The sequence below is a fragment of the Thermobia domestica genome, chromosome 15, assembly GCF_964235325.1.
Source record: "Thermobia domestica chromosome 15, izTheDome1.hap1.1, whole genome shotgun sequence".
NCBI classification, from domain to species: Eukaryota; Metazoa; Arthropoda; class Insecta; order Zygentoma; family Lepismatidae; genus Thermobia; species Thermobia domestica.
The window spans coordinates 53,439,951-53,467,557 of NC_137468.1; the positions used below are offsets into that span (position 1 = coordinate 53,439,951).

Here is a 27,607-nt window from a genome sequence, read left to right on the forward strand (position 1 = left end):
TTTTCTAACGTCTCATAATTATGCTACAAGGCTCAGGGAGACAGTGCTGGCGATAATGATCGAAATGATGGAATGAAGAAAATAAGAAGAAACGGTAGAAGTCCAAGATAACCTACGCACACCGTGTTTGTCCACCATGAAACTCATTTCGTGAGAGATGGGGTCGAACTAGGAACTGCATACACCAGAGATGAGAACTCCACCACTGAACCACTGCGGTCCTCTGCTTACGGATGTAAAACAAAAGAACAATCTCTCACGCGCAAGACATGGTTTATAGAACACAGATGCCAAACTTAACGTCAAGCGACTTACCACTTGCCCACAATTACACTACAACTTCTGCTGCACCCAATATCAAGAAAGAGACTACAATAACCCTGAACCTTCAAAGTATTACGAGGTTTAAGCAAAGAAAAAATGCATGACTTTTAAAAAGAATATTGTGCAGATGGGTGCAAAGAAAAGCAAAGAGCACTTGGTAGTTGAAGGAAAAACTTAAGATGTCAAACAAGTGTTCTCTGGTTGGCCGGACAGTTGAACCCTTCACGAAAATTAACCAATTAAGGGAAAAGATAAATGAGAACTAGAATGCACATTTATGAGAGACTCCAGCAGCTTATATCCTGTCACTTCATTCGCTACTCATCTGTCTCTTTGTGTGTTCTTATTGTCACTCAAGTGCTGAATTGATGGTTCACAGTCCCTACAAATGACAACGCTACTGAACCCGAAAGCTGGACCTTCACACTTTATGCAAGATCCCTATCAAAATACGGAAGTAATGGCGATTGAGGATATCGAACATTCTCTTTCTTTCTTTCTTTGACAACATGTGACGTAAAACTTAAAGATTTCAATTAATTTTTTTCTTTCTTTGACATATACTTGCCGACATTGGTGGGTTATGGCCGAAGGCAATTTACTGTATTTTGACTTCTGTTCGTTTTCGAGGATCGTCCAAAAACATATATACAATCTTAATTCTATAGTTTACCAAGGGTCAGAAAGATCCGTAGGCAAGTAGTAAGAATTTTTGTAGATTTGACACACACTCTTCAGTTCTCACGACATATCGGGGCTGCTTTACGTTAGTGCGCAGAAATATTACAACGTAACATCAATTGAATGAATATTATTACGGAAACAACGATATAGTGATAGCCTGTTAAAGACTGCAGCTTTGTATTTTACGATCCTGTTGTAAGGCGACGCCGTTCGGACGTGTAGTGGCTTAGAAAAATCGCTTAAAGTAAGAGTTAACATATATAGGATTATAAAGCAATGAACATCATCAATATAACATGAAATGAAATCTTCAACGTCTCATGATTACGCCCTTCAGACTAAGGGAGACAGGTGTTTAAGAGAAATGAATGAATGAATGATGATGATGATGGAAGAATCGGTGGAATGAGAAGTGGGAGGAAACGGGGCTACCCGAGAAAACCTACGAACACTGTTGTCTACCACAAACTTACTCGGCAAGAAATCAAATTAGGGACCTCATACGCAACGGGTAGGCGCTCTACCACAGAGCCATCGTGCCCCGTACATCAATGTACATATTAGGTTATGTAAAAAGTACTGAGACTTGGAGGCCAAAATTGAGAATACATTTATTGTGATTTGAAAGTAATATTTAAAACCACATATGCACCATTATATTACAACCATATTGTATATCTATTTTGTAATTTCTTCTATTTTTTATATCTTGATTTTGGGCAACGGTGTATAAAAGTACGCAATCTATCTTGTAGAAGAAGAAAAAAAGAATATATATGTTATTGATTCTAAATAGAAAGAAACAAGATTTAATCTTAATAATTAATGTATATGTTGGTTTTATAGGTGTATAAACTGTACTACTAGTTACCATAACAGCAGATACAGTAGTTGTTTATTTAAAACGTTGCTATGACAACCGAAGAAAAAATAAAGTATAATTAATAAGTTTAGTGAAAAAGGAATAAAAGGTAATAATCACACAAGGCGACGTGTCTTATTTAATGTATTTTGACCGTATTGATGTATCTAAAAATTACTCGAACTGTGGGCTGGAATGTAACGTGAAAAATAATAGGCTATAATCGTTACATTTTAAATGCTGGTTCCAATATACATGACCTTCTGCCATTTTTTCCAGCTGCATCATAAATTCCGACATTATAGAATTTCCATTGTTTCTGACACGTGTTTTTTCACAGGAATTTTTGCCAAGACCAAACAAATGACAGTCTGACGGTACCTCGGCCAGGTTATATGGTGGATGCATTAAAACTTTCCAGCTAAGTTCTCTTAATTTCTGACGGATCGTTAAATATGTATGCAGTCTGGCGTTGTCAGCGTGGTATACATCCTTTTTCTTGGCCAGTTTCGGGCATTTCTTTTAAATTGCTAGATCAACTCGTGTTAAGTGTCGACAGTACAGGTCCCAGTCTATCGTTCTTCCCGGTGGCAGCAGCTCGTGATGCACGATGCCCGTCGAAACCTACTAAACGCATAGCATAACCTTCCTGAGAATCAGTGTGGGCTTGGCCACAGATTGTGGAGCTCCTCGTTGCTTCGACCACAATCAGTTGTTATCCATTGTAGGTTATCCACTTTTCACTAGTGATAACTGTTTCAAAAATTGCTTGAGTTCGTTATGTTTCAGTAGGGATTTACAGATTGACTCAAAAACATTTAGTCGATCAGATTTCTGACATGGCATCCAAACGTCGAGCTTCTTTCTCTAAATTATTTAACACTGGAGATGGACATATAGGTCTTTGGCGATGACCTTACTGCTTACATGTTAGCCTTACTCGACTTTTGACAGAATATTATCATTTGTTGTGATTACTCACCCACTGCGAGGAGAATCTTTGGACATCGAAATTTCCCAAACGAAAGCGACTGAATTCTCTTTTGAGCGTTAATTGGCCTGCCCAGCATTTGTGCATTTAAAGAAATAAAATTGTAAAATATAACGCAATTTTTACGGAAAGTTCGCTCATCTTCGTGGCGCACTTCCATATGCCCGATGGTAAGAATTTCAACATTTTTTACACAGCTACAAGCTTCAGCTGTTCAATGATGTTAGGCTTGTATCCTGAGAACTGAGAGACTAACGCTATCTTATGCGCAAGACTTACTATATGTTCTCTTTGAGAATGAAGAACTACCTGTTATATTACTCATTAAGAGGCCTCATCACTGCGAAATTTAAGCACCGCTAATTTTACAGTAATTATACGATATCTTCAAATAGATAAAAGATAATCGAAAAGTGGAACAAGATCTCCCTAGACAATGTTATTTTGCGTGAGATATCGTTATCACGACTCATTTATCTGCTTTTGATTTCCCGCCATTTAGAAAATCGGCATTTATTTTCGCGTTTCTAAATAACTGCAAACGGAAAGCTACTAGGTGACTCGTGATAACGGTACATCATGCAAAATAATATCGTCTAGGGAGGTCTTGATTATCTTTTATCTATTTGATGATATCACATAATTACTGAAAAATTAGCTGTATTTTAATTTCGCAGTGATAGGGACTCTTAATGCAGGGATGCAAATAACCATTCGACAACTAGCCCAGGACGAGTGGTTCATCGCTACGGGCGAGTTTTTAATATCACTAATAAAATACCGAAGGTAAATAAATGATCTATATTGTGGAATGTGAGCTAGTAGCTTTTTTCTTGGGCCAGTAGGCTAAAATTTTGTTGCTAATTTGCATCTCAGCGTTAATGTATTTCGTTTTTTTTTTTTTTTTTTTTTTAGCAGATTCAACCACACACACACACACAAAAAGCCTGCCTGTGGTGGACCCTATCCTGTGTCAATTCAATCCAGTCAAGATTCATTAGGATGTTTAATGAAGATCTCTTGCTTACATTATCTTCTTGATCTAATTTTTAGTTGAATAATTTAAATTGATTTTTTTCTTTGTACTTACCGCAGGCTCTTATGGATGAGGCTAAGTGCTATACAATTAATGGCTTCTCTATGTTGTATTACCATGTTAAAACCGTACTGAAAAATAAAAATAAAAACCTGGTTAGAAATGTTTAAACATATATTTTTGTTATTAGGTACACTACACAAATAGCGATCTTCACGCGTTTCAATTACGGTAATACCCTGTAACAGAACATTTTAAAGAAAAGGTTTTGACGAACAGACTTAGTACTAATAAGAAACAGCTTTTCGACTCTCAGAATAAGCTGAAAATTCTTTCTGGAAAGTTATCGTACAGGCATAATTACAATTAGGAGAAAAGTTCATTTTTACAATTTTTGAAGGTTATGGGAAGGTTAAGTTACATTGAAATGTTTACGAACAATATAACATTCAACAACGCGCATCTCTTGAAGGTGGTTTCAGAGTATTACTCACTCTTTCGGCAATGCCTGCCAGTAAATAAGTTTCCCCCGTTCAATTAATTAGATTGTTAAGATATCTTTCACTTTGTTTTTAATCCTCAAATACCGTTATAAAAGGAAAATGAATACAAGATGCTTAAGGTAACGACTGTTGTTCTTTCTAAATAGAACATAGTTTCTTTCAATAATTACACTAGTATAATCTTTGTTATATTAAATAAATTATTTCTAGTTTCTTTTTACCTAAACTGTTCCAAAATATTAGTCTGTTCTTTGGATAGACCTACTGAAATTCTGGTGTATATATATATATATATATATATATATATATATATATATATATATATATATATATATATATATATATATAGGGTGCGGCAGCGTTCATAGCGTAATTTGACTTGCGTAGTACAATGACGTACTGCATGAATGTGCGCCAGCTCGTGTCGCATTCGCATACTAATGACATGCCATTTCGAGTGTGACAGTGATATGGAGCGGTGGAGTGCACAACATCGTGCCTTTGCTGTTGAAAGTTATTTCAATAATAACGACTCTGTTATTCAGCGTCTATTTCGGCAACATTTCAACTTGGGACGTCATGGGAAAGTTCCAGATGGACGGGCCATTGTGAGGTGGGTACGTGCACTTCGAACAACAGGTTCTGTTTGCAATGGCAAACCGGGAAGAAGTGAAAGAACTGCGCGGACACCAGAAGCCGTGGAAAATGTTCGTGCTGCAGTATTGCGTAGCCCAAAAAGATCTGCTCGTCGTCATTCGCAAACTGTGCATATGTCCGATCGCTCATTCAGGAGAATATTGCACGAAGATCTCCATTTTCACCCATATGAGCTGCAGATTGTTCAGGAAATTAGGCCTCGCGATTGGGTTTCACGAGAAACATTCTGCTTAACCATGCGTGATCTCCTTCGCCAAAATCCACAAATTTTGCACACCATCCTGATGTCAGATGAAGCTCATTTCGAGTTATGTGGTTCAGTGAATAAACAGAATATGCGTTATTGGAGTGATGTAAACTCGCATGAACTGCACATCAAGCCCTTGCACAGTTCTCGTGTCACAGTGTGGTATCGAGTTGCTTCCTTTGGGATTATTGATCCTTACTTCTTTGAGGATGACAGCGGTGTGGCTTTAACTTTCACCAGTGAACGCTACCTAAAGATGCTGCAAGACTTCGTTCTTCTCCAATTAGGTATGGTCGATTTGGATGTGGAACAATAATGGTTTCAACAAGACGGAGCGACCTCGCATACAGCCAGAATTTGCATGGATTTCTTGCGACATACATTTCCAGGTAGAGTAATTTCCAGTTTTGCTGACATTTCCTGGTCGCCTCGCTCACCTGATCTTTGGGGCTACCTGAAGCAAGAAGTGTTCCGAACACGTTGTGCCACCATTCCTGAGTTGAAGGATCGCATCAGAACTGCTGTCGGCAATATCCCAGGGAATACGTTATGCCGAGTTATGGAAAGCTTCCAACGCCTCCTAGATGAATGTGTTGTGCAGAGGGGGCATCACTTGACAGGAGTCATATTCAAAGAGTACTCCACGCAATGGACTATGACTTACACATTAGTAAATGGAATACCTTTAACTATTAATTGACAAAAGATGTAATAAATAAATTACAGTTACTGCCTGATGGTGTGTTTTTAATATCCTACTATGAACGTTGCCGCACCCTGTATATTATATATATATATAAAGCTTTTGCCGTTCGTGTGAGACAGCACATGGTACCCAGCGTTAGGTCTCGAAATAATTTCCATCAGTACACAGCAGCTTTTGCCAACGTTCATGCAGCTACGCAATGCCCTAGTTATAAAATTTGGAAGTTTTGGATGGAAAAAGTCTGAGCACGGGCCACAGAGCTGTCTCATTGTTAAAAGGAAATGAAATGAAATCTTTGAGTTTTACGTCCCACGGTTATGCCGGTTAGGCTAAAGGAGACGGTGATGATGATTAATGAATGAAATGGTGGAATGAAGAAAGTAGGAGGAAACTGGAGAACCCCGAGAAAACCCACGCACACGGTGTTTGTCCACCACAAAGTCATTGTTAAAAGGATTTCCCTAGGTCCGATAAGTATGGCGGATGGCAGTGTCTCCCAGCCAAGCCCCTGAATTGTATGCTGGTTGTGCTTCCCACTGTGGTCTCACATTGTCGCACACCCTTACGATTAACCAAAGGTGGGACCTCTGCTACTGCTGCAAGTACAGGTCCGCCGTGATGGTGTGACCTGGTGGTAGGTGTCCGTTCTGCACCACACTTGGTAATTAGTTCACCACAGATCATGATCTTGCGTGGATACAAAGGTGGCCTTGAATTGTGATGCACAGGGTAACTGGTGACAGCCCGTGTCTGGCCCGCTTAGAAACATCATATTGAACCCACCTTTCATCACTAGTGAGCACTTGACCAAATATGGGTATGTTGCGGTGACAAGACAGCAATGACAAATAGCCTATTAATCATTGTTCCTAATTGGCTGTCGACAACACAATGGGTAGGGTATCCAATTGCTCAACTTGTACACCTTCTCCATGATACAAGGCGTATCTGTCTCGTTTAGTAACGGACCTAATGCCCACAATCATGCCCTATTGGAATATGGATAAATCCTCAGTCGGGGTGGTCATGTAATCAGCTCGGAACTTTCGTATGTGGAAGGATGGTCACAAATCAGTGAGCACTCAGTGTCAGGCCCGCAACCAGAGGGGGGCTAAGAACGCCTGAGCCCCCTAAACTTTTCGTGGCCCCTCCAGACCTCAATACAAAATGCACGGTTTAGATATCTGTAGAAATTTTAATAACTTGGCCCCCCAAACCTCTGTAGCTGATTTCGGACCTGCTCAGTTAAACATTCCTCTTTAGAAGTAACATTAGATATTTCACTGTAAACTTTACAAGTCCATGGCATCGTGTTCGATTAATCATAAATCCACGAGTAATGTTATCTGCGAAATTATCGATTACGGGTACATTGCGTGACAGTTTGCGTCAACGCAACGCGAACATTTAGTTTGCAATAATCGGCATCAGCGGTGCCAGATCTAGCATAATGATGCTAGATTTAGCATAATTTGCATGTCTTTAGCATCTAGCATCTTGTTTTTAGCAACCTGCCGAAATCTAGCATAATTTCAGCAAGTTTATCAAAAAGCCGCAAAACCCGGAAATGAGAAAGAAGTTGGATGTGGGAAGAAAAAGAGCAGCTGAAATGTATCCTCTCCCATAGATTGATACAGTCGGTAAACCATACAAATAGTCTTATTGTTCGAAACGGCGGGAGGTCATCCCTTTACCGATGCCTTAGAGAAGGGGCGTGAGAGTAAAAACCATTTAGTGTTTCTGAAAATGAGTTAGAAAACGAGTTTTTTTAAGTGTTAATGAAATTGATGCAGCACAAGAAAAAGTCATAATCAAAAATGAAAAAAAAAAATCAGAAGGTACAAACAGTCTAGTTTCCAGAAGTTTTAATGTTTGTGCTGAAATTTAAATTACTTTATTTTTTTGTTTGTTTGTTTGTTTGAATTAGGACCAAAAATGAAAAAACAGAAAAAGCTTTTCTACATCCTAAGATGTTATTTTTCATTTTAGAGATTTTTTTCTTTAAAAACTCCTGAATTAGTATCAGGATCTAGCATAATTTGACCGAATCTAGCATAATTTCCATCAGGTTTTGGAATAATTCCGAGCTGTGAGTCTGGCAACGCTGATCGGCATAGCAGTTTTGACTTTGGGCGTTGCGTTACTGTACGCAGAATTTCGATAAGATAGGTACGGAATGACCCTTTACGTCTTGCTCTCAAGACTAGATTTGCAACCTTCTCTTTGCTGTCTAGTTTGCTAAGAATCCGAATAGCACGTTATGACGTTACAAAGCATCTAGTTGGGAAGACTGCTATAACATCTTATTTGTTTAGCTAGTAATAAAGAAGATCCACATACTCTAGTGAACATATGACAATGCCCTATCATTGTCTCATGATCAATTATTAGCTTCTCTCAACAGTAAAAGTAACTATATTCAGTTCTGTTTCAAATGAAGTTTAATGGTAAAAATGATCACAGTATAATTGCTCGTCTTATAAATCAAAATCCATAGATCAATGTTTACACTAATATTGGGTTCTAATAAGTATGTGCATATTTAGCACTGAAATGAATTTTCCACTTTCGTGTAACATCACATCAAAACCCGTAAGGTTTGCCAATAGGTAGTTTTCAATATGCTATTACACCACAGAAAGACAGAAAACATGGCAGCATGAATACTATTTAAAAAAAATACCAAACACTGATCGGCAAGTATCAATACTAAAATTGACATTTAGCTAAAATAAAACAGAATTCTAGTCATTCAAATTATTAACGGCTTGCTACCCCCTTCCCCATTGTTATTACGTCATTTTCATGGCAAAGTTCTGCCGTAAAATGAATCGGTCTCTAAATTTAGTTTCCTATTTTCACTACGTGTTTCTTACATTTGAACACTTGATAAATTTATTTATCAAATAATATACTTACGATTTCTATTTTTAGTACAATTATTTCAAGAATTACAAGCATAAACATATAATCGAGTGGCGCCATTTTTCACTCAACGAATTTGAACAATAAATGAACACAAATAGCAAGCAATATTGCCAGTTTATTAACAATTTTTCCTGCTAGGCACACAAAAGAAATCTTGCTTACCACTTTAACAAATGGAAGCTAGCTCAACGTTTCGTGTCGAAAGTGTACGTTAGGATATTTGGTTATGTGTCCTTCCAATGCTAAAAAGCCGTTCTTCGAACGGGAAGAAGAAAGTGTTATAAACATAAAACTGGATTCGTGAATATTGTAAGAATTGTCTCCTTTATCGCTTCAGCAGCGGGATTTTCGAATACTCTAAAACACATGTTCGGTCATTTTATTGAAGAAATTATGTACACAATTTCACATCTTCGAATTCTAGAAATCTCCATACTGGGCACTTTCTCAATAATAATAATAATAATAATAATAATAATAATAATAATAATAATAATAATAATAATAATATCCTTTTTAGAAGCAGAAATTTCGAAAACAAAACGCATATTTCCTTATTTTAAGTAAGGGTTTATAAACAGAATTTCAAATTAACTTCACGAAGTGAATCCTCACATTCGGTACTTTCTTAATTAAGAAAAGGAAACTTGGATATTATAGAAATGACCCCCTTTCCCCTTCAGGAGCAGACTATTTGATATTGCTGATACACACATTCCCTTATTTCTCGTCTTTCACTTGAGTTTTTCCTGAAAAAATCAGGAACACTATATGTCGTGTGAGTTCAATGGAATTCAACCGGTCGGGATCACGGTAATAAGACATTGACCTGCTAAATAAATGTGTGAAATAGTACGTTGTTACTTATTTGTCTTTCAAAAGAATAACACGAAAGTGGATTGGAAAGTTCCTAGCCTGACATACAAAACTAGAAAATATTCCGATAAGTTATGTTTCATTTCTCCATGTAATCCTCCTCGACCGAGATACATTTACGCCACCTCTCTGGCAACGCTTCTATACTATTTTTAAAAAATGATTCCTCGAGCCCTGCACAATATCCCAGTACAGCACTTTTCACCTCTGCATTCCAAGAAAATCGCTCCCCGGAATAAATAAATAAATAAATAAAATAAAAAATTAAATTAAATTAAATTAAAAAAATAAATCTAAAGTGGAAGTCCGAGGGGGCCAGATCAGGAGAACAGAGCGGGTAAGGCAATAGGTCAAATCCACAGGAATGAATTTCTGCCATGGATGCAAGAGACGTGTGAACGCGCGAATTGTCCCGGTGATTTTCTGCCATGGATGCAAGAGACGTGTGAACGCGCGAATTGTCCCGGTGATTTTCTGCATATGACAAATTTCCGTCATTTCCACCGACTTAGCGTCTTATACTTCTCACCTGAAACACAGAAATGAAATTTTACACAGTAACTACCAATGGATATAGCTACAGGCCCGCAACCATAAGGGTTAGGGGGCCTGGTCCCCCTAAACTTCTCGTGGCCCCTCCAGACCCTAACACAAAATGCTATTATTAATAGTGGCTGGTTGCGGGTCTATATAGCTACACAGCTTAGGTAGCTAAACATAAAATAATTGCTTCCTTTTTAGTCAGGCCCCGAATTTCCAATCCCTCCTCGTATTATTTTCATTCTATATTCTTCGTCACACAAAAAAACACACATTTAAATATATGTATAGTGCATATATGTATGACTAGAATTAATTGTATTTACATTAATTTCAACGAAAAAAAAAACTGCGTTTACGAACAGCGTTACGCAACAGGTTAAGTTCGTAGCCTGGACGATTAAAGTATTTTGTTATTATGGCCTAGTCGCCTTTTGCCCTCGATTTGTGTGTAACGATGCGACTACTTTCATGTAAATCATCTTGCTTTTGAAAAGGCATGTCTCTCCAAATGTTACGGCTGCTTTGAACTCAAAATCTGAAGGAAGTTCAAACTGTTTGATGGCAGTACTTACGCCCCTGACTACAAACGTCATTCTTCAATTTGAAGGTGGCCACACAGGAAAGTGATATTTGAATGTCAATACAGTCGAATACGTGCGGCAAATACATCTTTATCACTCTAATCACCCTGTGTGCCAAACGGGAGGCAATTTGTAAGTTGTAATACGCCATTACCCTTTACCCCTCCCCAATAAGTGCCCGTACTCTGTAAATTGTGCGTTTTGACCTTACCTTTGTGTTGGGCACCCAAGAAAACCACCCGATACCAAAAATGAAGCTTTCATCTTTTAAAAAAATAATAAAAGTTACTTCAAACTTCTTGCAAAATCTGTTCAATTTTGAACTTTTCGTAATTCGAACACGCTTGAAATCGACGATTTTTCCGGTTGTCTAATTGTTTCGTATGTTAAAAAGGAAGTGAATGAGCATAGTATCGATATGAAGTCAGCGTGACACCCTGCGACCTTCCCTAGTGAGTTAATAATTTTATTGGTGATTTTCGCACCTTTCCAAATATACTATAAAATATGTTTTAGTTCTTTTTGAAATACAACCTCTCTGCCAATCCTTATTTTTTTTTTCCTTCCGTGAACACGTGAATAATAAAGCTTTGTTCCATCTTTCCAGAGTACATATACAATTTTAAACAATAAGGAGATAGTAAATACTAATTTCTACTCGTATGCAAGGGCGCTCGAAGAGGGGCAGCCCCCTGGCTCACGAAAATGTATTATTTAAAAAAAAAAAATTCTTAATACAAATAAAATATTACAAACGTAACATAGCAACCTAGAAAATTTTCTTCCGGCGCCCATGCTCGTATGTTCTCTCATATATGAATATCATAACGATCTACCAGTTTGCCAAATTCTTTTACATGCCACAAGAACAGTGTTAGATAGATATATATTTTTTTAGGCACTAAGATCATACATTCCTCTGCACGAGTGTTCGTAACGAACTTCCCAATCGCTAACCACAATACAGAATTATGCAGGGTCGGCAGCAAGCTAAGCAATTTACACAGAACGTGAGATGATGCTGTGAATGAGCATTTCTTCTACAATCTACCGGATGGATCACATCGCAAAATGTACTTCATGGAATTTCTGTTGCAAATAATACCAAAAGAGAAAAGTTTAAAATAGATTGGCTTTCCTGGTAGTGGTTCCTGCTTTCGGAATTAATATAATAAACCCTTTCAACTCTTGCTTGTGTAGTCACGTGCTGACAGTGAATGCCAAACACGATGGTAACAAACCCATTATATATTTTTATACTACTGCTTTTTCTCCAGCATTTTTTTCCCCCCTCCGCATGCTTAGTTGTAGATTCATACTGAGAAGAATGTCTTGAGGAAAAAACTGTGTAAGGCGTTTAACAGCTACACGACTACTTGTATGTTCGTACTTATCAGCTCCAATGAAAATACGTCAATAGGGAATACTATCTTAAGAATTTTCCATACGCTTCCCAATATTTGCAACTCACTTATATTTACACAAATAAACTCAATAATGGTAATTATACAATACTATTAGCGTTTAGCGAAAATACATTTGTTCAGATGAGAAATGTACCAATTGATGAGAGATCTCATTGAGCTAGGTGACTTTAAATCCTCGTGCCTACTTCTCGAGAAAAATTCTATGATGCCTCTACGGTAACTACGGAAGCCACCTATTAAGCTAGAATTGATACTGATTTTTTTTTTTTTTTTTTTTTAAGTTTATAGATTGTAAGATAATGTCTTACAATTATGCTCCAAGTGTAAGGGAGACGGTGATGAGATGGTAATGATGGAATAATGCAAATGGGAGTAGAAGAGGGAAACACTGAGAAAAACCTACGCACACACCTTGGATCTACTTCAATTAAGTCAGTGTTATGAGCCAATTAGGGAACTATTTGAACTACTTTTAGATCAGGAAAAAGCTTCAATTCAGCCTAAGATGTTAAATTTAGTAAGATATAACAAGAACACGGACTTGTTAAGTGATGAAATACATTATTATTATTATTACTTTATCTCACCGTACATTTTCAAACTTAAAACAATAGTAACTTACACATATTATTTTATAAGCATTACAGCAGTGTTCCGCAACTGATGTACTGCAGCACACTCGTTGCCCTGAGAATGTGAAATATGTGGCGCAAACTTTTACCTATTATAAGAAACTAACTGTCGCATGTTTTTTTTATTACTATTTTCTATCATAGTTACTGTGTTTCATACGTTTGTAAAGTATTTCTTATCTGCCGTATTTTATTATTTGTACAGTATTTCTGCTAGTTGTTGGAACAAATCAGAAAACATTTATAAGTGTTATAGTACATATTTCAAAGTATAAGAAACTAGTGATAAGGTACTCGAATTTATCATGAAGGTCTGCTATATACTCGTCGCTAGGTGAACGCCGAAAATTGGGATGCACCGGCCAGGAATGGATCCCTATGTCGAATCCAGGCTGTAACCACTAGACTACGGATCTCCCAATATAAATAATACTAGACTGATTATAATAAGCGTTTATACAGTAGGAAGTCGAAAATCCGAACTAACTGGGACCGCAGGTAGTTCAGATTTTCAAATTGTTCGGATTTTCGAAAATGACCAAGAAAATGCCATTTAGGCTTAAATATACTGTACGGTATGCTCTTTTATCGCTATAGTGCTTATACAGTACACAGGGGTGCCCACAAAGGGGGGCTATGACGCAAACTGCGTCATTGAAATATTTGGGGGGTTAAGAATCTATATAAATATGTTTGAGGGGGTGTAAAAATGAATCGAAAAGATTTTTTTTCATGGAAGAACACCTACGGATAGACAATTGAGGGGGGGTGCGTCATGGACATGAGGGGGGCACCACTGCAGTACATACAGTAATTACAATACCGTACGTAAGGCTACTTACATTTAATGTTTCTGAAGAACCTGCTCGTACAGTAAATTACACTGTTCTTGTAAGTCACACTTAAAACTTAACTTGTATAGGCCTAAGAGAAAATGACCTACAATTAGATATGAATGATCTTTTGTAAAAACACTGATTTCACACAAAGAAAATTAAATTAGTGTACTGTCACTAGCTTCTAGGGACCGCGTTCGGATTTTTGACGTTCGGATTATCGACATCCTATTGTATTAACAGCCTCGTACAGTAAGTTTTTTAGGAAAACATTTTGGTATGCTGTCATAGATAATTAATGCTGTGCATAGAGTAGGAAGAGATTCCGGAACACTCAACTATGGTTTGTAACAATTAGAAATCTGTCCCTAATGGAGACAATAAATAGTATTGTGAAATTAAGTTATATACAAATTTTACTGTAGAATATTCTGAATGACATGCCTAACGTTTTTGAATATGATTCACTGTAAACTCTTAAAACATTTTACACTAAAATATGATTGCTTATCAGTCAGCATTTCTTGGAAAGTTCAACTTCCTTCCGTCCTGAAATGCAGCACGAGTTCAACAACAAACTGTTGCTACGAATGAATCACACGTAATCAAGAAGGATCAGGAACGCAAGGACTACGCAGTAAGTCTGCTGTTTTCCTTCTTTTTTAAAAAGCTCATCATATCATGCACAATTTAAAATTAAAATGAATTTCCGCATTTTAAAAATCTAATGAATTTAGTAAATATGCATTTATTTTTAACTTATTTAAACTAATTTACGAGTTAGGAAGTATGAATCTTGTGGAAAGCATATATATCATTCATCATACTCAAAATAATGAACGTTTAATCTCCAATGCTAAGCAGTGTTCTCTCTATCCCCGATCCTGAATACTATTTTTCATATTCTAATCATATGTTGTTTTACAGGAAGATGTTTAAAATTCAACAAACCGATACCTGGCTGTTACATCATTCCCTCCTTCCACCTATCGAAAGACAACAGGACTTAAAAAAAAAAAAAAATCTGGTGATCAAGAAAAAATCAAACTCGAAATTTTAATGAATTCATGTCTTTCATCGTCCTTACATATTGGCCCTATAAACTCATTCTATCCAACATATCCAGACCAAAGTTTAAACTTGAGGTTTTTATACGAGTGTTACAAGACTCTACGTAAGAGGTTTTCCTCATTTTCTTACAAGTCCCGTAAATAATGTTAAAAAAAAGTAAAATTTTTAAAAGCGACTTTCTTTAAATAAGCTCTAAAAAAATAATTTTGTTTATATTTCATAAATCACTATTTCTTTAACCACAACCGAACAATTTAAGTTGATCAGGAGAAACTGAACTTGAAAGTATTGATGTTCTTGAATGATTAACGTTTCTCTCATATACTTGAGCAACACTAATCTTGCATTACGTGTATCAATGCCACAAGCTAACTTATTCTATATTATAGAATAATTAATTAAAAGTTTATTTATGTATTATGAAAAAAATATTGAGCCGAAATTATCCGAAAAACTGATCAAGAGTAAAGTATCCCCTTCTGAATTATTACCGCCCCCAAAAAAAAAGCACATCCCGCGCTTCCGTGATTTGCTGTCTAACGAAAACACGTAGGCCCTAGAAGTAACATTACCTTCTGGCGCGAAAAACTTCAGGGTTAAAATACGGAGAGTATAGGTTTAAAATGTTTACCATTTCAGCAAACCATGACATCCAAGTCGGCAGATAGATCGAATGGACGGACTTTGAAAGCTAGTTATTTTATTTATTATTTTATTTTATTTTATTTTATTTGAAAGTTATTTTATTTTTAAAACAGAAATAAATTGGTGTTACTCCTAACTACATAATGTAGTGCACGCATGAACAATTCTATCAATCCTAAACAAATGATTTTAAACTATCACAATTGCCCTGATTTGTACAGCAAGAATAATGTTTATGCACAATATTTGAACACAAAGAACTAAATAAAATAAGTAGCGACGAGCAACGTCTTTGGTGTTATTCCTGTCAATTCCCGAGCCAGCATGTGCCAGAAAATAAAGCACTGAGTAGCACAAATAATGGTAAGCAACTCCGTCGGCGTTGCACCGGGCTAGTTGACACGCAAAATCTTGACTAAATTTTGGCTTATATGTCATCGTAACCAATTAGCTTAGCAACCCCGAAAACTGTGAAATGCTCTGGCATTTTCGATATTTCCCCTATTCTCAATCCCAAGACGATGGGGGATGAACTTTAAGTTAAGGACATCAGCAACATCACTATTCATCTCAGCGACCCCGAAAACTATGCATCCGACACTAATATAAGTCATTTCCTATTATTTTTACGTCAGCCCCTTTCCACCCTCCTCGGAGTGTCTTATTCCACAGTATTATATGTACAGGGTGGCCCAAAAGTAGGTATACAGTATCGTACTGACCACCTCATTGCATTCTATACAATTTCTTATTGTTATCCATGTTTCTTTATTATTTATTCTTAATGCGTTTTTACCTTAATATTAAGCTCGGAAGAGCCGAAACAAATAGACCCATAAACTAGAATGTTATACTTGATCAATGCAGAAGTGTATACCTACTTTTGGGTCACCCTGTATTTTTCAGATTGTACCGTAAGTCATATACATATGCCAACTTGTTTTTAAAAATGAGTTAACTAACAGACTTTCATCGTCCGGGCTCATAGTGGTCTGGTCTCTTGTAAATAGTTGAAAATTGACCAAAATCTCATCATGCCCCTTTTTTCCTTTGTCAATTTCTCCGTCACCTCTCTCGTTGTTTGCTGTTTTGTTTTATTTTTTCGTCTTTACTTCTTTTTGAGCTTCCTCCTTTCTTACGTTTTCTAAGTATGCTTTATTGTTACGGTAAGCAGATTTAGCAGATGTAAGAAGCTTCTGAGTAAGTGGAATCAGTTTCGGCCTGTTTTCGAATTTCTTCATACCAGACATTATATTTAAACTTCGCATTGAGAGTTCTCAAAGCCATAAAATATTCAAATTCATCACCTACTCTTAAGAAGAACATACAAGAACCGTAACAAAAGACGAACATGATGAATCACACAAATACGCACACACAACGTTGAGCGGAGCGTTAACTATTACGAGAAAAACTAAAAGACTTATGATAGAAGAAAGAATAGACACAAAAGGGTTCTCAACCCCACCTTGAGATCTTAAGCATCCACCAACCACCCAAGACTGTTTCACATGTGGCAGCAAGTACTGAAGCTTTCAGAAGGGTAATGAGTAACAAGTTTCTGCCTTTTTTCCATTTATTTTTATATTTTTCTTAGAAAACTGCCAATGCAAAACAAATCACACGAAAAAGTCACTTTATCTATATATATATATAAAAAAAAAACTTTTAGTGACAAATTTGAAAAAAGGTAACTTTTAGTTTAAAAAAAAGTGACTCGCTATGAGCCCTGATTCCTTTTGTACCTATAAGGTATTCGGAAACAACACTAAAAAAATGGGAAATGAATTCCCACTTGAAAATAGTATATCGCGACTATCCAGCCTATGTTTATATATATAGTAACATGGGTGTACAAATGCGTCATTTCGGAGCGTCTGTGCTCCAAAAATTGGTCGAAACTCGATAAACAAATGGATGGAAATTGAGTAAAAGAGCATGTGTAGTGTTTATTTTGAGCCTAGATTTCATTAATGTGACAGTGGATATGGGATGTGTACTAGTTTTCGTTTCTCATCCAGAGGCGGCTAGTAAGGGAAGACACACAGGTAAAAGATTAAAAGTTTTATCGCTTCTAAGGGAATACAAGTTTACTAATGTATTAATTGTTGTGTACAACAATTAATGCATTAAGAAAAATTTCAGTTTCAAGGGTTTTTTTTTTTTCTTCGTTTTGACTTGCCTCACAAGTCACTTCTCTCCTTATCTACTGGTATCATTTTTTTTTTCTTTTTGTTTCTAGTAGACCTCGTGGTAAGTAGCAATCTACTTAGAGGCTAAGGCTGTTGCCGACCTTATTTCACATCCACTGGTGTATGAATGGAATCTAAGTTCGAAATAAGTGCTATGTTTTATCACACGACATTTATCCAACATTGTTTTCAGTTATGAATTTTCATTTTACCGTTCCAAACGATTTATCTTAGTTCACGACACAGAAATAACACATTTGTAGACCCGTGTCGGCAAGAACGTACGCAGGGGTTGTTTTGGTGATCCCCCTCCCAGTACCAACTTCTCTGAAAATTTAGTTCAATTTTCACAAATTTTAAAATGATTTATCCTGATGTCGAATTTCGACACCCCCGAAATCAATTCCTGCGTACATGCCTGCATGTTGGTATATATTTGGTCTAGGAATTAATTCGTGCGGTTGGTACGCACACATTGAAGCTGTAGTACAAACACAAAATACATAAATACCTTAAGAAAAATATTGTCCATCGCTAGTCACCACTTTCGCCCATCTGTCAGGCAATGTACGGATTCCGTGGCGAAAGAAGTCCTCATCCTTGGAAGCGATCCAGTCAGAGACCCATGTTTCGATATCTTCTGAAGAAGTAAACCGCTGTCCAATCAAATCGTTGTTCATGCAATCGAACAAGTAGTAGTCCGAAGGAGCAACGTTTGGTGAATACGGCGGGTGGGGTAAAACTTCCCATCCGACATTTTCTAAATAGGTTTTGACCGGTTTTGCGACATGTGGGCGAGCGTTATCATGTTGAACAATAAGTTTATCATGTCTGTTCTCCCATTCTGGTCGTGTTCTGGCCAGAGCTTGCTTCAAACGCATTAATTGTCGTCGATAACGTTCTCCATTCATAGTTTCACCCGGTTGCAGCAGCTCATAGTACACCACACCTTTCATATCCCACCATATGCACAGCATAACCTTTGCACAGTGAATATCTCGTTTTGGTTGTGACGGACCTGGTTCACCTGGTTTCACCCAGGCCTTTTTTCGTTTAGGGTTCTCGTAATGGATCCACTTCTCATCACCCGTAATAATTCGATGCAGTAACCCCTTTCTGCTCTGTCGTTGAAGCAGCAATTCGCAAATGGTTTTTCGTCTTTCAACGTCTCTGTCTTTCAATTCATGTGGAACCCAATGTGACATCTTTTGAATCATTCCCATGGCTTTCAAGCGTTTGGAGACTGTTGTTTGATCAACGCCTAATGCTGCTGCAAGTTGTTCCTGCGTTTGACACGAATCCTGCTCGAGCAATGCTGTCAATTCTTCGTCTTGAAATTTTTTTGGCTGTCCAGCTCGCTCTTGGTCTGCCAAGCCGAAATCACCACTTCTAAACCGTGCAAACCACTTCTGACACGTTCGCTCAGCTAGAGCATGGTCACCATACACTTCCACCAAAATACGATGACTTTCAGTCGCACTTTTCTGCATGTTAAAGTAATGCAGCAGGACACCCCGCAAAAACACTTTATCAGGCACAAATTGCGCCATGTTCACTTAACTACAAACTGGTGTTGTTGACGCTTTAATCCACTGCCCTATACTACGAACGATACGCGATGACAGGGGTTTGCAACACATGTGTGGATACACGGAACTGTGGGACGCTCCGTTCGTTGCGCCATCTCTTGTCCACCCGCACGAATTAATTCCTAGACCAAATATATGTTTTCGTGTAAGGATTTATTTCCAAAAGTTTTTTCATATTGTTTCCGAACATCCTGTTTATACATTCTTAAACGCTGCTCTAATGGCCTAGTTGCCCCGTCTTGCCAAATGGGTAGGACATGCTTTATAGCAAAACATTCACACATATAAGCATATTTTAAATATGAACCAAGAACTTCCCTTCCGTTTTCCTTTACAAAATGTGGGGATAACCTTTCTTTTATTTTTTTTTTAAAGGATATTTTAAAAACATGGTAGTCTTGAAAAGGTTTACAATCTTCACTTTTAAACAAACGTTTGGTGCTTCTTACTTTCGACACCAGATGGATGCAATATTTCCCTTTCTGTCTGTGAGGAACTATACAGTTGACACAGCAACCCACACCACTTACGCTATATTGAACACAGCTGTAGATTGTTTCCTCTCATAAGGGGTTGTTCGCATAATATGATATCCTTTTCACTTTGAATTCAAAGCGACGATGTTCCATTTCTCATATTGTACACGTGCATGTAATATCCCGTAGTAGGTTCAATACAATTAAAAAAAAAAAAAAAGGCTGACTAGCCAAATTCATTTAATTCTTTTTTGTTATACATAATAAAATTCATACAAAAATATTTGTGGAATCACTCGCATTAATCGCTTTCATTTGATACTCCAAAAAAGATTTTATGGGCATCTGATGTTTAAGCCTTAATACTGCGTCCTTACACTAATATTATTAGGGATGGCCACAAAATTTCGGTTCCGGCGGAACCGGTTCTTGGAGATCCAGTTTTCAGAACCGGTTCCATAAACCTGGATCCGAAAACCCGGTTCCAGAACCGGATTTTAGAAACCGGTTTCGGACCTGGATTCGAAAGCCCCCAAAGACCCGTGAAGGAGGCACAAAGTCCACCTTCAAAACACTGCAATGGGGACCACGCGCTTATGCCCCAAGAAAAAAAAAAATGGTCCACCAGTGAGCGTTTAGCCAGTTGAGCCAAATTAGTTTACCAGTTTGCCTGTTTAGTCAATGATTTTGCCAGTTACACAGTTCGTTGCACCATTTCATGTAGGACACTGTTCACAGCCTGCCAGCAGCTCGGGTTTAGAGTAGGGATGGCCACAAAGTTCTGGAACCGGTTCCAGACCTGGGTCCGAAAATCCGGTTCTAGAACCAGATCTCAGAAACCGGTTCCAGACCTGAATCCGAAAACCCGGTTCCAGCACCGGATCTTGGGAACTGGTTTCAGACCTGGATCCGAAAAACCATTTCCGGAATCGGATCTTCTAGAACCGGATCCGTTCAGAGCCGAACCCTAAATATTACATGACTCTCCTGAAATGAAGAGAAGGAAAATGAAATGTTTGATTTTTACGTCCCACGCTTATGCCGGCTAGGCTAAAGGAGACGGTGATGAGAAAAAGAATGAAATGGTGGAATGAAGAAAGTGGGAGGAAACAGAAACGGGAGAACCCCGGGGGCATCCAATTGTTATAATAAGATGTCTATATCTCGGAATCCTTTAAGGTCAGAGACATAAAATTTGGTAGTTAGGACTTTTGATTTAAAATAATTAAATCAGCGTTTCAGCATTCTTTGATATTTCTAGAAGAAAAAAAAAAGGCCCGACAAAAATCATAGGGGTTTCAATTGTTGTAATAAGATGGCTATATCTCGAAATACCTTATAATTAAGAGACATTTCATTTGAAGTAAAAGACATAATAAGATGCCCGTATCTCGGAATTCATTATGTTTAGAAGTGAAACTTTGTATTTAGATTCCGTTTAAAATAATCAACATTATAACAAGTTTTCGGGGTTTGATATTTAACATAGAAAGAGAGAGAAAAGGGTTGGAGGGGGAGACGAGCGCGTGCGGCGCCGTTATCTTCAATTGCCCGACCTGGCGAAGTGCCGATAATGCACGGAGTGTGCCACAAATAGCCACACACATGATGTCAAAATCATCATCATCATTATAGGTATACTGTCATTATTGGCAAGTCACTTGCCGCAACTGAGAAGCTTCAGTGTCCCAGGGTATACCACTAACATCTTCGTCTTTACTCAGTATTTTTCTGTTTGATATCGTCCACCAATTGAGGAGTTTGATGCAATAAGGGCGTAAGTCTGAAACATGCAGTTGGAGAAAAACTACGTTGAAAAGTGTAAGTAGTGTGTTAAAGTAGTGTTTTTTCTTACATAAAACAATGTAATATGCAGCATTTTATTCTGATATTGAACTGAAATGTTACCAGGAGGCTAAACAAGCATGGCAAAGCCGCAAATGCGTTTGATGCAAAAAGGGCGTAAACTCGCTTACGCCCATATTACATCAAACTCCTCAATTGTAGTCTCCTTCGGCCCCTCCCTCACTTTCCTGCCACTATACCCTCTAGAACGTCCCTCATGATACAGTTCGTGATAAATGTAGTATTTATTAATTCTTTATTCTCTCCTGTGTAGAATGGAGACTTCTGCTAGTAAAAATATATACTTTAGAATTTGTTATTTCTGGATCAAGTTTTCCTGTTTCCGCCATTTGCGATCTCATGCGAATACCCGCTCCGAATGTTCTTGTTCCTGTTACTGTTACTAGCAAATGGGTTGGAGTATGACTTACGTCTATGCAACGTACCACTACGATCTTCGGAATGATAGGTCTGAAAACTAATAACAATACTGACCTTCAGACGATTCATCTGTCACGATGAACAAATAAATGCTGAACGAAATGAAATCTTTGGTTTATTGTCACACATATTTCCTATAGGCTTAAAGAGACGGATGAAAGATATGAATTAAAAAAATGAGGGAACCGGGATCCTACCTTACCCCGAGATAAAGTATCTTCAATCGTGTTCAAGTGGGTTAATAATACAGTCGCAGTACTACTGTTCCGCCTTCGTATATTGAAATTTCCCTCCTGGGAAAATCTGAAATTCCCACCTAGCTGTAAGCGAGAAGAAAAGAAACTTAATATTCCCGTAATTAGCATTGTAAAAGTCAGTTGTATACATTAAATTTTCCCAATACACCATCAAAGAGATACATCGAACTCTGGACTAAGCAACACAAAAAACCATCTCATTTCTAGTTAGTGTCAACGTCGAGAATACTGATTTCCGAGCAATTTAAACGGAACTCATCAAAGCAACAGCTTCAGAAATCTTTAAGCATTGTCCCTAACACCAGAATAGAGAATTGACGGCCATAGTTACGAATAAAGCACGGAAATAACCTTTGCTAACGTGAATCTCAAACTGCGACAGAAAACCAAATTTACTCTTAAATTTGATACACTGATTGCAGCTTAATCGTCTTTGGACATATTGACAAAAAGAACCGATATCAATTTTCATCCCATAAAATTAAACGGGTTCACTCCTTCAGCTATCTTTCCGAGAACGACAAACAAAGTTTCTCGGAATACAAACAACTTTGTCCCCAAAGTAGCAATAATGTACACAGCTTTGACATTGCAGCTTTTCCCTCACTTCCTTAGTTTGCGGAAAGAAAGAAAGGAAGAAAAAGATACTCAGAACAAAAACTGATGCAAGAATTAAAACAAGTGTAGACCTTTTCCATTCGACACTCCCTGCCCCGAAAAAGCTTCATCGCAGTCTGATTACGCAATTGAGCGAGAAAAAAAAAAAAAAACTAGTGTGGAGGTCAATTCTCCCATTTCACCTTTTTTAAAAGGCAAGGTCGTAGGTCAGCCAGCTACATCCGGGCTACCGCCTACTAAACACCCACAGCCATAGCGAATGGCACAGAGGACGCGGCATATTGAATAATAAGCTCTCTTCAACAAGAGGCACTATCAATCTCCAGCAGCTGTCATTGGACAGACGAGCATTCACTTTCCCTCTCCATAAACCACCTTTTACGGCTCATCATTGGGCGACAGTTGTACACTCCACAATGGGACTCCTAATTTCCGAACACAAATCACATACACCGCGGTTCGAGCAAAAACCTCTCGATGAGTGCTGCTAGGAGTTTTTAAACAGTATTAAAAGGCTAATCTATATGCGACATTCGGTCGCCATTTCATTTTATTCAATTTTTTACTGCTCTTTTGTTATTGGAAGACTTTCCATTTTTTTTTTTTTTAAATGAAAAGGCACCGATTAGAACACACGCAGTGGCGGAATTTTATTGCTGAAACTCAGGAAAAGAATAATATATGACCTGGTATTCATATATAAATTCCGAGAGCCTTACATGGATTGGCTGCACGACAATTTTCTATCGTATCAAGTGTCTTACTAGAAATCCCTCGCTACACCGGAATATTTAAGTCGGAAAGAAAACAGCTTTCAAATTATTTTCTTTGTAATCTTTTCCCGGAAATCAAGGACGTTTAGTGATGTGATGTTCACCTCTAGCGCAATGTGCTTGACAATTATATCGCTAAAGAAAGCTGGCGTCTCTGGACAGAATACATGGTGCGGTGGCCAAAGGTTCCTTAATAACAGAGACAGCAGTTCTGATGACAAATTTAGAACATTTAAGAAGGCATAATATAATCCTAAAAATATAACAGGATGATATGTGACGTATTAATTTTAAATAATAATAATAATAATAATAATAATAATAATAATAATAATAGAAGAAGAAGAAGAAGGGTAGTTGGAATACTTCACAGAAATTCAGTTTTCAACTACCGGCAAAGACGCGTTCGATGATCTACTTAAGAGTGTGAAAGAATACTGCAATCATTAAGGAGCAACCCTTCCTTTAGTTTTGTTTACAGGACGTGCAGATGTCAGACGCCAGCTTTTCTTAACCACTCCATAGTTACATTGTGCAACGATATAATGGCACGCTCTATACTACTTTCGTGAAGTCAAGCAGAGCAAAATCTGGCCAGTACTGAGCCACAGGGCCGTGCCGTGGAAAATCAGCGCCCGGGTCGAGAGTATACGTCGACGTCCCCACACATATATTCCAAACATTTTTTCCCCTATCTTTTTTCCGTTTTTCTCCCAAATTTTTCGCCCCTTACTTCGGCGCCCGGACCCGTCACCCCGCTCGCACACCCCCTTCCCACGGCACGGCCCTGCTGAGCCAAGTGACGATTGGAGAATCTACATGCTGTTGGCAGTGCGACATTTCAGCAGAGTTGTGAGGACACATGTACATGGTGAGGTTCTTGGATTAAAGTGACTGACACCAATCAAGAAAACCAGCAACAACGACGATAGCATCTCGCGATGTACTGACAAATAGTTCCTGCAACTTAAAATCGCCGGGGCCAGTTAAATTTTTATACTGGTCATTCAACACTAAATTTTCTCATCATTATCACACTAGTATTGAAACTTCTAGCTAACTTTGCAATCAATCGATTAGTTATACAAAGTTTTCATTCTTCCCAGCTTCTTCTGTTGGCAATCAGTTGATTGATGAGAGACAGCTTCCCACATTTTCTATCATTAACTACTTCTTCGGTCAGCAATGAGAATTGTTAGACACAGATTTCGAACATTCCCTCTTTTTGGGTCAACAAATACATTAACGAGACATTATTCTAACTTTTAAACATTAAAGGGGGAAAAACTAGTTGACAATAATCAAAATACAGTAGAATCGCTCTCATCCGCCCTCGGCTGGGCTGCTACTCCGGTTGAACAGACCGTGTTCGAGCCGAACTCGTCCTGACTCGTTGATGACTCACGATGCCCATTGTCGTTTACTGCCGTCGCGGCATTGTTATTTACTTGCTGTTACCGCATATCTGCTTTAATGCTTCGTCATGTCTTGTATTGTTTCTTTCGTTGTAGTGTTTTCTGTACTGTACTGTAGGGATGCGCACGAGACGAGTCGAGACAGGATTTTCCTGACAAAATTCGAGTCGAGACACGGCTCTTCCAATAGAGAAATATACATTTTTCGAGTAGAGACATCACTTTTACAGCACATTTTCGAGACGAGACAACCACAAATCTTGTCTCGTGCGCATCCCTACTGTACTGATCAGTTTTTAGTGCTTACTGTTGGTTTGTTTTTACTACAAAGAACAATAAAGTCATTTGTGAGCTCTGAGATTATTTTACTGTAAATCGTATTTTTCTGTATTTTCTGATAATTTGACTTTTTTTTTTTTTTTTTTTTTTTGCGTTCCGACCGTACTTCCAGTCCCACAGGTGACGAATTAGAGGGATTTTGCAGTACTTCATTATATTCTCAAATGAAAAGCTCTTATACAATTAACAAATACACGTAATCGTTACACTAAATTTTCAATTCGAGAAATGACTAGCTACGACAATGTCTCGCAATCAAAAGGAAATTTCTCAAGCACTTCCTATCTGACCAACAGAATAAACCAAGAAAAAGAACACTTTGGTTTGAAAAAAAGATAGCAACACTACAGCCGGAACACAAGGGTTCAATATGTCACACTTGGAAAGGGTCTTACTTACCTTATTATTCATGATGGCACGTAGGCACATAATGCACACGTGGATGTCGTCTTTGGACTCGCCCATGTTTAGTTTGGCCACGTGTCTTGTCCGTCTTCTCATGCTTGGACTTCCGATATCCAGAGCTGGTCGCGCGGTTCCGTTCGCTACGATCTTTTCTTCAGATCCCTGTCGCGATTCACATATCCTCTGTTCATGCCTACAAAAGAAACAGATAAACGAATAACAAAATGCAAATAAACTTAAAAAAAGAAAAAATCAAGAGCCCTCCTTGGACCTGTCTGATTTTCTTTCATTTTTCAAAATAAGTCGATTTTCCCCTCGCGTATCTTAAATATGTTTTCAGAAATTAAGCTTCAATTTTTTTTTAAAGTGATACCGTGTCTAATAAGGTAATATTGTATTGACGAAACAAACGCCGATTAGTAGTAATATGGGCTTGCTTTGATAAAATTTTATGTTTAAGTTAATGCTTTGTATCTCCCTAGGTAATCTCATTATTTTCTTAAAAACTATTTATCAGGTAAACCCTTGAACAATATTATATTCTCAGCTGAAGGAGACTATGATGATGATGAAACAAATGGAATGAAAAAAAGTGGAAGGAAAGCGGACCCCCCCCCCTCACAAAAAATAAATAAATAAACATGGTTCACACTCTGCTCCATGGAACAACTTTTCTGATACGTTCACTATTTCTACTCGAAAAACACATCAATGACAACCTTCAAATCACAAATAATAATTGTTGGAAAATTCTGAGAACTGAACTTCTTTTTTACTTTTGAAGGAAATCCTTTCCTTCTTAGTTTAAACTTCAAGTAATGCTAAAAGTATAACTCAATGTTACAAAGATACCTAAACATTTATTCGTTATATTTATTTGAAAATATATACATAGAGAGTTACTTTGCTTCGCTAATTATTTAGAGACACGATACAATAATGCGTAACTCCTATTGACTGACTGACCATATAATCCCAAGCGGCAATATTCAACACATGACAGAACAGCGATAAAAGCTGTCATAGATGGATGACATAATATTATATGTATTTCCTCTCTGCTAGGCAGGTTCTTTGGATAGATAATGTATGTAACACATATCTCTTCTCTGTTTGTCCTACTGTTTGGAAACCTAACTTTCATGAATATCCATGAGTTGTAGAATGGAATGACACACGGGAATCATTAAACGGGATGAGAAAATACAGTGAATTTGGTTTCACATTTTGAAACTGGTCTAGTCTTTCAAACTGTGAATTTCATATTAAAATTTGAAATATTCTGTGTACTCCTTCCAGTTTCAACAGAAGGGTGGAAATAAAATCTATTCTCGCTAAACTCTAACATCTAGCACTTCCGCTATGTCTCACAGCTTTAGTTCTGTGAGGATTAATATTGAAATCGGAATATGGTGGTATCTCTTTACCACCAGAGATATAGGCTGAATCCATATGAAGGAACCGTTTCCGCTGTCTAGTATCATTTTTGCCCTATGGAGATCATCAAAGTCATGTTCGCTTTCTAGCATTTATGATTACCTTAAGGTAAATGTGGAGATAGAACTTTTCTGGGAGGGCTGAATCCGTAAATAAATAAATAAACAATTTCTCGCTATTTCTTATCGATTTTGCCCTTATGCCTTTCGACAGATATAGATAATGAGTGTTTACCTACATTCGTTCTGGTCACCTTTCGTTTGATCAGTCA

At 37.7% G+C, this 27,607-nt stretch overlaps 1 protein-coding gene across 4 annotated transcripts in view; it reads right to left on the reverse strand.

Moving 5' to 3' along the window:
• Positions 1-27,607, reverse strand: part of Frl (formin-like protein) — a 318,309-nt gene that overhangs the window by 57,994 nt on the left and 232,708 nt on the right. For all 4 annotated transcript variants that reach the window (XR_014128428.1, XM_081739698.1, XM_081739699.1 and 1 more), the window contains exons 6-7: positions 25,894-26,092; positions 3,952-4,028 (exon numbers count right to left, since the gene is read on the reverse strand). Coding sequence is in view for 3 of the 4 variants with exons in the window: in XM_081739698.1 (XP_081595824.1) it covers positions 3,952-4,028; positions 25,894-26,092 (276 nt within the window). In the remaining variant the exon portion in view is untranslated. The remainder of the gene's footprint in view (positions 1-3,951; positions 4,029-25,893; positions 26,093-27,607) is intronic.